Below are 12,178 nucleotides of genomic sequence, written 5' to 3'. Positions count from 1 at the left end.
GCGGATGAAATTCAGTGTTGATAAATGCAAAGTAATGCAGATTGGAAAACATAATCCTAACTGTATATATGAAATGATGGGGTCTAAATTAGCTGTTACTACTCAAGAAAGAGATCTTGGGGTCATTGTGGATAGTTCTCTGAAAACATTCGCTCAGTGTGCAGCGGCAGTAAAAAAGAGAACAGAATGTTGGGAATCATTAAGAAAGGAATAGATAATAAGACAGAAAATATCATATTGCCTCTATATAAATCCATGGTATGCCCACATCTTGAATACTACATGCAGATGTGGTCTCCCCACTCAAAAAAGATTATTGGAATTGGAAAACGTTCAGAAAAGGTCAACAAAAATGATTAGGGGTATGGAACGGCTGCCATATGAGGAGAGATTAATAAGACTTGGACTTTTCAGCTTGGAAAAGAGATGACTAAGGGGGGATATGATTGAGGTCTATAAAATCATGACTGGTGTAGAGAAAGTAAATAAGGAAGTGTTTACTACTTCTCATAACACAAGAACTAGGGGTCACCCAATGAAATTTATAGGCAGCAGGTTTAAAACAAAAGGAAGTATTTTTCACACATCACACAGTCAACCTGTGGAACTCCTAGCCAGAGGATGTTGTGAAGGCCAAGAATATAACGGGGTTCAAAAAGGAACTAGATAAGTTCATGGAACATAGGTCTATCAATGGCTATTAGCCAGGATGGGCAGCAATGGTGTCCCTAGCCCCTGTTTGCCAGAAGCTGGGAATGGGCAACAAGGAATGGATTACTTGATGATTACCTGTTCTGTTCATTCCCTCCAGGGCACCTGGCATTGGTTACTGTCGGAAGATAGGATACTGGCCTAGGTGGACCTTTGGTCTGAGCCAGTATGGCCGTTCTCTTGTCACTCTGATATGCACAATGAAGGGGATTTACAGTGTAAGAAAGCCACCTTTGCATCAATACAGTCAGCATAGAACCTCACTTTAGAAAGGAGATGATCCTATTACTGGGCAGGGAAGTTCACTACAGATAACAAGACAGAACAAAATAGTGTGGCCCTTCCATATCACATTACCATTAAACTAGACAAAAGTTGCCTTCACTTTAACATGGAACCAAACAGTACAGATCTGATGAATTGGGACCCTACTTCTAAGCCAGTCCCAGAGCAGCCCTCGGTCACCATTGCCATGATGGCTGGTTTAGGTCCAAATTATGAAGTCCTCACATCAGTATGTGGCTTGCACCTCTGCAGGTGAAAGTGGTGGAAGCCAGCTTGGACACAGCTGAAGGGGAACTGGAGGCCTTTCAACGGGAGAAGCAGCAGAGACTGAATGAGCTCCATGTTGTAGTGCCTCTGAAGCTACACCAGGTGATGCAAGAGTGTGTGTGCGCTGCATTTGGTTTAGCAGCAGCAAGGCGATTCCAAGCAGGTGGAAAATAGGCCAGGTTGTGACAGTAGGGGTATGTCTACACTACGGAATTAGGTCCAATTGATATAAGTCGGTTTTTTAGAAATCAGTTTTATATATTCGAGTGTGTGTGTCCCCACAGAAAATGCTCTAAGTGCATTAAGTGCATTAACTCGGCGGAGCGCTTCCACAGTACCGAGGCAAGCGTCGACTTCCGGAGCGTTGCACTGTGGGTAGCTATCCCACTGTTCCCGCAGTCTCCGCTGCCCATTGGAATTCTGGGTTGATATCCCAATGCCTGATGGGGCTAAAACATTGTCGCGGGTGGTTCTGGGTACATATCGTCAGACCCCCGTTCCCTCCCTCCCCCCGTGAAAGCAAGGGCAGACAATCGTTTTGCGCCTTTTTTCCTGAGTTACCTGTGCAGACGCCATACCACTGCAAGCATGGAGCCCGCTCAGGTAACCGTCACCCTATGTCTCCTGGGTGCTGGCAGACGTGGTACGGCATTGCTACACAGTAGCAGCAACCCCTTGCCTTGTGGCAGCAGATGGTACAGTACGACTGGTAGCCATCATCATCATGTCCGAGGTGCTCCTGGCCACGTCGGCTGGGAGCGCCTGGACAGACATGGGCGCAGGGACTAAATTTGGAGTGTCTTGACCAGGTCATTCTCTTTAGTCCTGCAGTCAGTCCTATTGAACCGTCTTATGGTGAGCAGGCAGGCGATATGGATTGCTAGCAGTCGTACTGTACCATCTTCTGCCGAGCAGCCATGAGATGCGGATGGCATGCAGTCCTTCTGCACCGTCTGCTGCCAGCCAAAGATGTAAAAGATAGATGGAGTGGATCAAAACAAGAAATAGACCAGATTTGTTTTGTACTCATTTGCTTTCCCCCCTCCCCTGTCTAGGGGACTCTTTCCTCTTGGTCACACTGTAGTCACTCATAGGGAAGGAGCAGCGAGGTAAATCTAGCCATGTATCAATCAGAGGCCAGGCTAACCTCCTTGTTCCAATAAGAACAATAACTTAGGTGCACCATTTCTTATTGGAACCCTCCATGAAGTCCTGCCTGAAATACTCCTTGATGTAAAGCCACCCCCTTTGTTGATTTTAGCTCCCTGAAGCCAACCCTGTAAGCCGTGTCATCAGTCGCCCCTCCCTGCATCAGAGCAATGGCAAACAATCGTGCACCTGAGTTGAGAGTGCTGTCCAGAGCAGTCACAATGGAACACTCTGGGATAGCTCCCGGAGGCCAATACCGTCGAATTGTGTCCACAGTACCCCAAATTCGACCCCGCAAGGCCGATTTAAGCGCTAATCCACTTGTCAGGGGTGGAGTACGGAAATCGATTTTAAGAGCACTTTAAGTCGAAATAAAAGGCTTCATCGTGTGGACAAGTGCAGGTTTACATCGATTTAACGCTGCTAAATTGAACCTAAAGTCCTAGTGTAGACCAGGGCTAGCAGTATTAGTCTCATCGGCCCACAGTTCATTGCTTGCAGTTTTTCTTCTCAGCGTTATGGGACCCTGGACTGACTTGGAATATCTAGTTGTTGTTAAAGTAAAAGAATTGTTTGCCCCTCTACTGCTGGACCACTAAAGGAATACACTGAGTAGTAAGGCCAGACAGTCCAGACATGCTGAGTGACCATGTACCTCAAGTATGGTGTAGGTTTGTGGTCAGAAGTCTGCTAAGGGCTCGATCTCGGAGTCTTCATGTGTGCAAAATTCTCATTGAAGACAATGGGAGTTTCGTGCAAGTAAAGACTGGCAGATTGGGCACAATGTATTAATTCACAGATGTTGTCCCAGCAGAGGTGATTTGAAAGCAGGGAGACAAACTCGACACAGTGTTACTTTTTCCTCTGCATTGGGCGCTTTTTTGCTGTTACTTTATTTTGTGTCCTGCTTGGAGGTTTAGGCAGAGGCCACTGAAAAAATAGGTCAGGTCCTGCCTGCTCTCACCCAGGTGCCTTTGGGGCAGGCCCTGCTTCCCCTGCCTGCTTTCTCTTCCTTCATTAAAATAGATCTTTGGTCAGAACTGAAGGACAGAAATGTGTCAGAATTGGCCTTATAGCTCTGCAGACCCCAGGCTGCTGGAGCGTGCAGGCAGCTGGGTAAAGAATTGCTTCTCAGCTCCATTCCAATTGCCAAAGGTGGAAGCCTCTGTGTTGGAGTCCATGCAGGGCTATAAGCAGGCTCTTATCATGCTGGGGTCTACCTTGTTGGGAATGGGCTTTCCCTAGGCTATTCTCTGCCAGTTGTGTTTAAAACAGCATGCTGTCCTCACACAATGGCTGTGCCATAATCACTTGTCCGCCAACCAGACTGCTGACTTGAGTTCCCAATGCCAGTAACATGCAGTCATCAGCCTAGTCTGTGACTATTTCTGGCAGGTGGAGTACGTGGTAAATGGGGAGTTACCCACTGACCTGTCCCAGACATTGGTATTTACCAACCAGTCCTTGGAGTATCTGCAGCAAAGGATCATGGTCCTGCAGCATGAGAAGTTGGAGCAGAGGGAGCTCTACAAGCAGGCCCGGCAGCAGCATAAGGAGCTCATCCGGGACAGGAGGGAGATAGAGATAAGGATTCAGCGTGAGTTCCTAAGCACAGTTTGGTCTTATCTGCTGTGTATATGGCATTCTAGGTCTCTTTCCACCTTATAGGGATGGGCATCTCTTCTTGCATGCATCTGTGCTTAATGTATACATATTGCTGGGTGTGAATTAATTCAATAGCTGCCTTTCTCACCTCTGCTCCCTGCACCAACACCGATATCCCAGCGGGCTACTGTGGAGATGGTGCTGATGTCATAATGACCACACAGCAGAAATAAGCGGTAGAACTGTTTCTCAGAGCATCAGTAGCTTTTCAATGATATACATTGATAATGAATGATACGAAGAAGTGCTGGTTAGAGCATCAGGACTCCTGGCTACTATTCCAGCCTCTCACTCTGAATCCTGTGGCCCTCAGGAAAGCACTTTAACCTCTTTGTGCCAGTTTCCTCCTCTGTTTAAAAACATATACTTATCATGTAGGGTTTTTTTTTTGAGGCTTTACATGAATTAATGTATTTAAAATGCTTTGAGGTCCTCAGATGAAATAAGCCATAATAATAATAATATCTAGCTCTTTTTATCAGTAGATCTCAAAGCGCTTTACAAAGGGAAGGAATCTGTATCATTGATGTGACTCGCTCAAGATCAGCTACTAGCAAAGCTGGGAACCTAACCCAGGTCTCCTGAGTTCCAGTCCACTCTGGCTCTATCCACTAGGCAACTGCATCCCCACAGATATGCTAGCTCTTATTATTCACCTATGAAAAAGGTTTCCGAATACATATCTTAAACGTGATGTCTGTTCTGTTAGGATTGGAAGAGAACTGTAATCAGCTGATGCTGATGAAGTTTGGCCGGGTGGTGGACTTGGAAGCCCTGCAGACACTCTCTGTTAACACAAACCTGGAAGAGCTAAAGATAAAAATGATGGAGAAAGAGCACATGCAAGCCCAGGAACTCAAAAAGTGGGAGGTAAGGAGCAGGGACAGAGGCCCCCAGGCCAGTGATACAGCTGCAATTACAAGGAAGTCACTTGCCTAGAAACTGAATAGCTGCATAAAAGTCTCTTCAGTGGGGGCTCTCAACTTCTTTTCCCCCTTTTCACCACACCCTTTTCCCTCCCATATCCCCAAATCCTTTGTGCTTCTGCCACAAACTGCTGTTACACTTGCTGTTTTGTACTGGAGAATCAGGACATATAGTCACTATTTTCCTGAGTTCAGTTTCTGTCTTCCTAAAGTATTTCTTGGGTGTCCATGCCATTGACTTTCAATTGATGTTTAGCACCTAATAACCTAATTTTCCTTTGAAAATCACAGCTGTAATATTGAATTTAGCTTGTAAGTGCTTTAAGTAAGTACAGTCTTTGTGTTCTGGTGTATGCCTTGGGTTCCTGGGTGCTACAGGAATACAAATAATTTAAAAAATACTTCCTCATAAGTCCCCAACCATCTCCTGGGCTAATAAACTCCTCAGCCTATTTGCTACTAAGAACTTGCCCTCTGCATCTAAGCATTTATTCAGCCCGAGACCCAGCGATTACTTTGTAAATGCAACCGCCTTCCAGTTATTGTTAGAATACCCAGGCGTTATTTATGTCATTTAAAAAATATGAAAACCAGAGGGAACATGTGCAACAAATTTAAGAGTGATTGCAAAGGTCAAGAGACATGGAAAACCTCCCATATAAACAGACACACTCTTGTAATTGTAAGGTATTTGACCAGAATGATGATGTTTCTCCCAGAAGTGCCCAATAAAACATCCAAGCCTACATATGTATTTTGGATACATTGTACCTTCCTGTCACCTCCTTCTAAAGAAATCAATAGCAAAACTGTCTTGGGGCAAGATTTTGGGCTCAGATGTGATAAGTGTAGTGAATTACCCCTCGCTGGAGTTTCTCTGAGTTTACATCGGTGTAACTCGGATCTGGATCTGGCCCAGGGAGTTTTGCCATTGACTTCAGTAGGAGCAGGTTCATTATGAAACATCTACTCCTTGCAAATAGTATGGTTTTTACCACTTAAAAAAAGAAAAGAGGGTTTCCTTCAACTTTCCTCCGTCCCAGGAGAAGATTTTTGAGCTGCGGCAACGGCTGATGATGCTGATGAAAGAGAACACCGGCAAGCTGCAGCAGCTGAACAGCTTGTGTGCTGAAAAGCAGGGACTCGAAATGAAGCTGGACGCACTGCAGAATGACTTGGTAAACCTTCCTGCTGCTCTGCCTAAGCCTTGGTCATGACAGTTTAGTAACAGGCCTTCGTCTGTTCCCACTAGGACACCTTTATAATTCCTTGTACTGCCATCAGCATTTAGTGATCTGGGGTAATGATGCTCATGGTAAAAGTTGAGCAGCAACTCCAATTTGTATTGCAGCAGGGTGGCTTTCATCCATATGCCTGCTGGAACAGGCCATGCCCAGATTTCCCTTTGTTAAGGCCGTGGCGTCCTTTTACCACTGCAATGCAATCACCATATTTCTGATCGAAGGAGACTGGATGGGACTTCCCTCGCAGCAAGTCCACCCCACTCCATTGTCCAGAGTGATCTGAGTGAAATGACGTGTTCTTTCCCCCGTGCTATCTGTGGTGCCTGCTCCGAGGCCCAGCACTGAATTAACTGTCACTTACCGAGTGGTCATCAGATGTGAGTGGAGAAGGTGTAAACCTGTCCTAAGCCTGGGTTGGTGAGGGTAAGGCTTTGCTTTCCCAGCTGAAGTGAAGCCATGCCTTCCCCAGTGCTTAAAGAGAGCTCTGTTTCATTCTTCCTACAGGGAGCAGAATTCCAAGGCCCCCGGAAAGCTGAGATCCAGGAGAGAGAGAGGCTGATTACACTGGTCCAACTCCAGGCCCAGGAGGCAGAAGTACTCAAGGAGGAAATCACTCTCTTAAGCAGAAAAGATGGACGCATCTTCCCACCACCTCAGCCTCCACGTGATACCAAGATACTAAACTAAAGTTCCCTCTGTCACTAGCCTCATTCGTTAGATATTTCCCTGGTGATGGGCATATGTCACTGAGAGGCCCTGTCTGCAACCAGCACCAGTCCCAATAACACACAGGATGTCAAAATTTGGGCCAAAGGTTTTGTCCTGTTTGCAATCTCCCCTGGGGTTCCATATTGCCAGTCATCCATAGGGCATCTTTAATACAGAGGGACTGTAAACACTGCAGATCCCAGTATGCAATGCTCCCTTTTGAACTTCCATTCAGAGCCAGCTAGAGCATCACAGGCTGCATCTGGTGAGCTGTAGCAAATGGCTTTGTTTACTGCTGATTAGGTGCAGTCTTTATGGACCCTTTAAGCAAAGTCTGCACTTCTGCAATAAGGACTCATCCTATGCTCCCATGGCTTTTATAAGCTATTCATAGCAGTCAGACCTACCTTAGGGTACAGTTGTGCACAGCTCCAGACTAATCAAGGGCTCAGTATCTGGCTGTCGCCTATTCACTTCCTTGTCTTCCAGCGAGCAGGGTAGATCTTCCCTTCAGTGCCTCTTGAAACATGATCCATTTTGTATCTTCTTCTGCTGAGTGTCATGGGTAATTCTTAACTCTATTAATTAACCAACACACCCTTACAGGATAATATGCATAAAGAATGGGAAGGGGTTACATGGATTTTAAATATGTAAAGTCAGTTTTGAAGCTGGCATCCTACTGTAGATAATAAAAGTTTGTAAGCAGGTTGGAGCGTTTTGAGGCTAGCATACATATAGATTTTTTTTAAGGCCAAAAGGGACCATTATGATTATGTAGAATAAACTGTTCAAAAGTGACTTAGGCGTCTAAGTGCTTAAGTCACTAAAGTGGCTTTTGAAATTGTTACCGTTAGTCTGACCTCCTGCATAACACAGGCCATAAAATGTCACCCGCTGATCCTTGCATCAAACTCAAGCACTTCTGGTTGAACTGGCGCATAGCATTTAGAAAGCCATCCAATCTGGAGTTAAAGCGAAGGAGAATTTTCCTGACTTCAGTTGTCAGCCATTGGATCTTGTTATGCCTTAGGGTGGTGGACTAAGCAGCCCTCTGGTATCCTATATTAGTATCATAGCTGGCAAAGCCAGGTTAAAAAGATTTCCTTAAAGTTTTGTTTTGGTTTGATAGTGGGTGCCCTGACAGCTAGGACTAGTTACAAAGGGTAACCCTCGTTAACCTGCAAAGAAAGAAATGCACATTAAGAATGCACTGGAGGCCAGTCATCTTGGGCAGTCAGAACACTGTTGGTTGGGTGCAAATTTTAAATAATAGTACATACAGGTAATAGAGGAAAAGGAATGTGTAAGAAAGAGGGATAAAAATGGAGTCCCAACTCACATTCACTCCTCTTGTTTTAAACCTTTATCATAGTCTTGGCAATAGAGGAGGCTAGGTAGTGCTCCAGATACAATCATTGAACAGTGTTAGTGATGTGCTACAGTGATTTGCATTGAATGAATGCTGGATGTGCTCTTAGCCCTTGTTCAAGAGGGAGCAATTTTTGATGTGTGAGATCTACCCACTGGAAATTGCACTCCTCAGCTCTATCTTTAGTACTTAGGTGTAGTTAATGGGTTTCTTAAGGTTGCATCTTGTGATGTAGTATGTCCTGTCAAAGAGCAACTGGGCACGTATTTCGAGAGAAGCACGTTCCACCAGCTGTCTGCTGAAGAGTAGGCTAGCCCAATACCACAGATGCTCTCCTGCCCCCTCTGTGGGGGCGGAGGGAGGACACATTGTGAAAGGGGGGAATGAGAGGGAGGAACAAAGTATTTGGAGGAGCCCAAGACAAGTATGCTGTACACTGTGGATGAACTTCTTCAGGGGCTGAAGGGTTAAACTTTGACCAAATTAGGCAAGGCCATGGCTAAATCACAGACTTTGCTGCTTGCCTCTAAGACACCGCAATGAATTGGGGTACTGAAGTCAGTGTTAGGGAAAAGTGCACCTGGCGTGTTTGTAGCAGCGATAGGCCTCAGTCTGTTCTTATGCTGGTTTGACATTGGGGTAACTACGGACTTGGTCCAACCTGTCAGAGGAGAATTAGGCTGGATGTGTCAGTTTTCTTCTTCCTTTCCCTTCACCTGGAATCTGGTCATTCTTTAACTATGGACTACGGCACTCTTGCTGTCTCACTGCCTTGCTCATCAAGTGGTGAGGTTTCATTCTAAGGCAGGTGTAGCCCAGTCCTAGACGTTAATGGTCCAGAGCCCTTTTTGAACCAACTAAACTAAACCAACCAACCCTCTCGGGCTCTCTGCCCCTTTTGCGGTTGTTCCAGGTTGTTCTTTGTGAGGTGTTTTGTGTAAATTGAACCAGGATCAAACGTGCAAACAACTCTCAGGTTGGAGGGGAAGCAAAGCAACAGCACGACAGAACAGAGCATGGGACGCTTCAGTCCTAAATAACGTAAAGCAGTTGGAGTCAGCAAGCGGAAATGAAGAACAGTAAAGATCCCAATTGGGCAGGTGCAGTGCAGTTGCACCCATCACAATACAGCTAGTGTTTCTTGTACTGTCTGCTTGTGGCCTATAGGCCCTCTCCTGGATGGTGCCGAGCACCTTCAGCTACCATTCAAAGGGGCACCTTTACCTACGGACACAGATGCTAAAGACTTTTGAAATAAGGAAAATGAAAAAGAAAACAGGGAGAGTCTGCACAAAAGACACATTTTTCTGTGCAGCTCTGTTCACAAAGATGGAGATAGAACCCCCACCTCTCCAGCTCATTCAAAGGTCCGACCTTGTTCCCCCAATGGGCATTCTGTCTGGGCTTCACCTGGAGCCGGACTGGGCCTCGCCTCTTCTGCTGACTCCTGGATTTAGAGGAACCAGCTGGAGGCCCTGTGTAAAGCAGTAACTCATGGAAAACATCCCCCCCTCCCCTGCTCTTGCCAAGGAAGGAGACTGGGCTCAGCATAGGAATATTTAGCATACAGCAGACCACAGAGAAGACGAAAGCCTTTATTTTAGCTGTTAAAGCAGGGGTTTGTCTTTGCAGATATGCTACTACAGATGGCGAGTATGTGAAGGGTTGTTGATGCCAATATGTATTGTACATGATTTTGATCCATGCTGAGGGGCATGTCGCCAGGAGATCCCTTCCAGCTGGGAGAGAAAAAGGGACACTCTTTTCTGCACTCTCATCTTTCACCTAGTCCCTGCTGCAAAAAAAAATCTTAGACCAGTCTCCTCTTCGCAGCTGTGCTTGGCCCAATGTCCTATGATGTCTCTTGTGCTTGTGTTGAGCAGAAGGCTGTCTTTCCCAGGCTGTGTTCTGATAAACAGCCCGATGCCATCGCTGGCAGATGCCCCAGTTTCTTGTCTCCTCCTGTTACCTTGCACAGGCTCCCCTCTGTCTCAATAGCATTATAAAAGGCACATATACATCTATTTACAAGTGCATAAATATATAAATAAGGCTGTTATACAAAAATAAATACCCAGTCTCTCTCTCTTTAGAACAACAGTCTTTTGCAAAGGCAACTTTGTCCCTAACTGGTAGGAGGAGGAGTCTCAAAGGGCATGTGCCTCGGAGGGCTGCTGCGCAGATGCCTCCTTGGGTCCTGCCCCAAACAAGTGATGGCTGGGTTCTGGGGACACCATTCTCCTCTGAGCTGGCAGCAATCTAGCCTCTCTACTTCTTCGACTGGCACCAGGCCAAGGCAGCAAGGGGTACCTGAGAAGAGAGGGGAGCAAGAACCAATTACAACCAAAGAAAACAAAGCTTTGACCAGTGCATGAACGTGCCAGGAGAGCTGCTACCTCCAAACCACCTTCTAACAACGGATCCTATTGGCAAAGAGAAAGTGGTGTGGTGCTTGGTTCTCAACACAGTTGCTATGCGGGTAGCTGTGTCATAGAGAGACATGGCAGCAGGTACCAAAGTAACAGTGTCCTAGGGCACCTGACACTGACTGACCTGTTTCCCCCACCAGGAAGAATTGTTTAGTGGATCAGCCCCCTTCGGAATGGATCACTCTAACCTTTCATGAACTGTGAACTTAAGTGCGTCTTCCCATGCACTTGTTTGACTGACAGCCTGGAAAGTGCAAGCACTGGAAGGGTTAAGGCACCGCAGCGGCCGAGTACATGTCTCAGGTACATCTCCAGCCAGGTTAGGTACCTGCCATGGTGCAGACCAGTTGGTTCCCTGGGTGTAAGGTCTCAGAGCAATGAGAATCAGCGGGTGCTAGGAACCCCTATTCCACCAAATAAATGCCCCATCCTCCAGTATGCTGGGCCAGTTTTGTGGTCTCTACCTGCTATTCTGGCCCCCTCACGTTGCTGTGTGATCCTGGAAATTACAGGCCAGTAATCCTAACTTTAGTAGCAGGCAAATTAGTTGAAACTATAGTAAAGAACAGAGTTATCAGACACATAGATGAACACGATTTGTTGGGGAAAGTGTCAACACAGCTCACCAATTTGCCTCACCAATCTACTAAAATTCTTGAGAGGGTCAACAAACGTGTGGACGAGGGTGATCCAGTTTACTTAGATTTTTCAGAAAGCCTTTGACAAGGTCCCTCACCAAAGACTCTTAAGCAAAGTAAGTTGTCATGGGATAAGAGGGAAGGTGCTCTCATGGACCAGTAACTGGTTAAAAGACAGGAAACAAAGGGTAGGAATAAATGGTCAGTTTTCAGAATGGTGAGAAATAGTGATGCCCCCACAGGGATCTGTACTGGGACCAGTGCTGTTCAACATATTCATAAATTATCTGGAAAAAGGGGTAACCAGTGAGATGGCAAAATTTGCAGATACAAAATTATTCAAGATAGTTAAGTCCAAAGTAGACTTGCAAAGAGTTACAAAGGGATCTCAAAAAACTGGGTCACCCAATGAAATTAATAGGCATCGGGTTAAAAATAAACAAAAGGGGGTACTTCACAACTTGTTGCCAGGGGATGTTGAGAAGGCCAAAACCATAAATGGGTTAAAAAAAAAGATTTAGATGAGTTTGTGAAGGTTACATCCATGAATGGGAGTCCCTAAGCTTCTGGCTGCCAGAAGCTGGGAGTGGATGACGCGATAATTGCCCAGTTCTGTTCATTCCCTCCAAAGCACCTGGCATTGGCCACTGTTGGAAGACATGGTACTGGGCTAGCTGCACCATTGGCCTGACCCAGTATGGCCGTTCTTACGTTTTTATGACCTTTGTGACATTCAAAGACTGCTCTAGCACAACAGTGCTGAGCATTAAAAATGATAACTTGC

At 45.9% G+C, this 12,178-nt stretch overlaps 2 protein-coding genes across 8 annotated transcripts in view; one reads left to right on the top strand and one right to left on the bottom strand.

Annotated features, from left to right (window-relative positions):
• CFAP44 (cilia and flagella associated protein 44) overlaps positions 1-7,780 on the top strand; it is a 79,894-nt gene extending 72,114 nt beyond the window's left edge. For 3 of the 4 annotated variants that reach the window (XM_073308494.2, XM_073308486.2, XM_073308479.2), the window contains 5 exons: positions 1,249-1,365; positions 3,808-4,009; positions 4,787-4,947; positions 6,047-6,181; positions 6,752-7,780. In XM_073308494.2, the coding sequence (XP_073164595.2) occupies positions 1,249-1,365; positions 3,808-4,009; positions 4,787-4,947; positions 6,047-6,181; positions 6,752-6,934 (798 nt within the window). In that variant the 3' untranslated portion in view covers positions 6,935-7,780. Of the gene's footprint in view, positions 1-1,248; positions 1,366-3,807; positions 4,010-4,786; positions 4,948-6,046; positions 6,182-6,751 lie in introns of those variants that run through there. The other variant, XM_073308496.2, reaches the window with a different exon arrangement.
• Positions 7,781-9,902: 2,122 nt separating this feature from the next.
• The window catches only part of BOC (BOC cell adhesion associated, oncogene regulated), an 81,549-nt gene continuing 79,273 nt past the window's right edge, over positions 9,903-12,178 (bottom strand). For all 4 annotated transcript variants that reach the window (XM_073308443.1, XM_078848283.1, XM_073308450.1 and 1 more), the window contains one exon: positions 9,903-10,637. In XM_073308443.1, the coding sequence (XP_073164544.1) occupies positions 10,453-10,637 (185 nt within the window). In that variant the 3' untranslated portion in view covers positions 9,903-10,452. The remainder of the gene's footprint in view (positions 10,638-12,178) is intronic.

This window comes from Lepidochelys kempii, chromosome 1 (assembly GCF_965140285.1).
Source record: "Lepidochelys kempii isolate rLepKem1 chromosome 1, rLepKem1.hap1, whole genome shotgun sequence".
NCBI classification, from domain to species: Eukaryota; Metazoa; Chordata; order Testudines; family Cheloniidae; genus Lepidochelys; species Lepidochelys kempii.
Note: the sequence above shows the minus strand (reverse complement) of the source record. Positions and strands in the feature narration are given on the sequence as shown.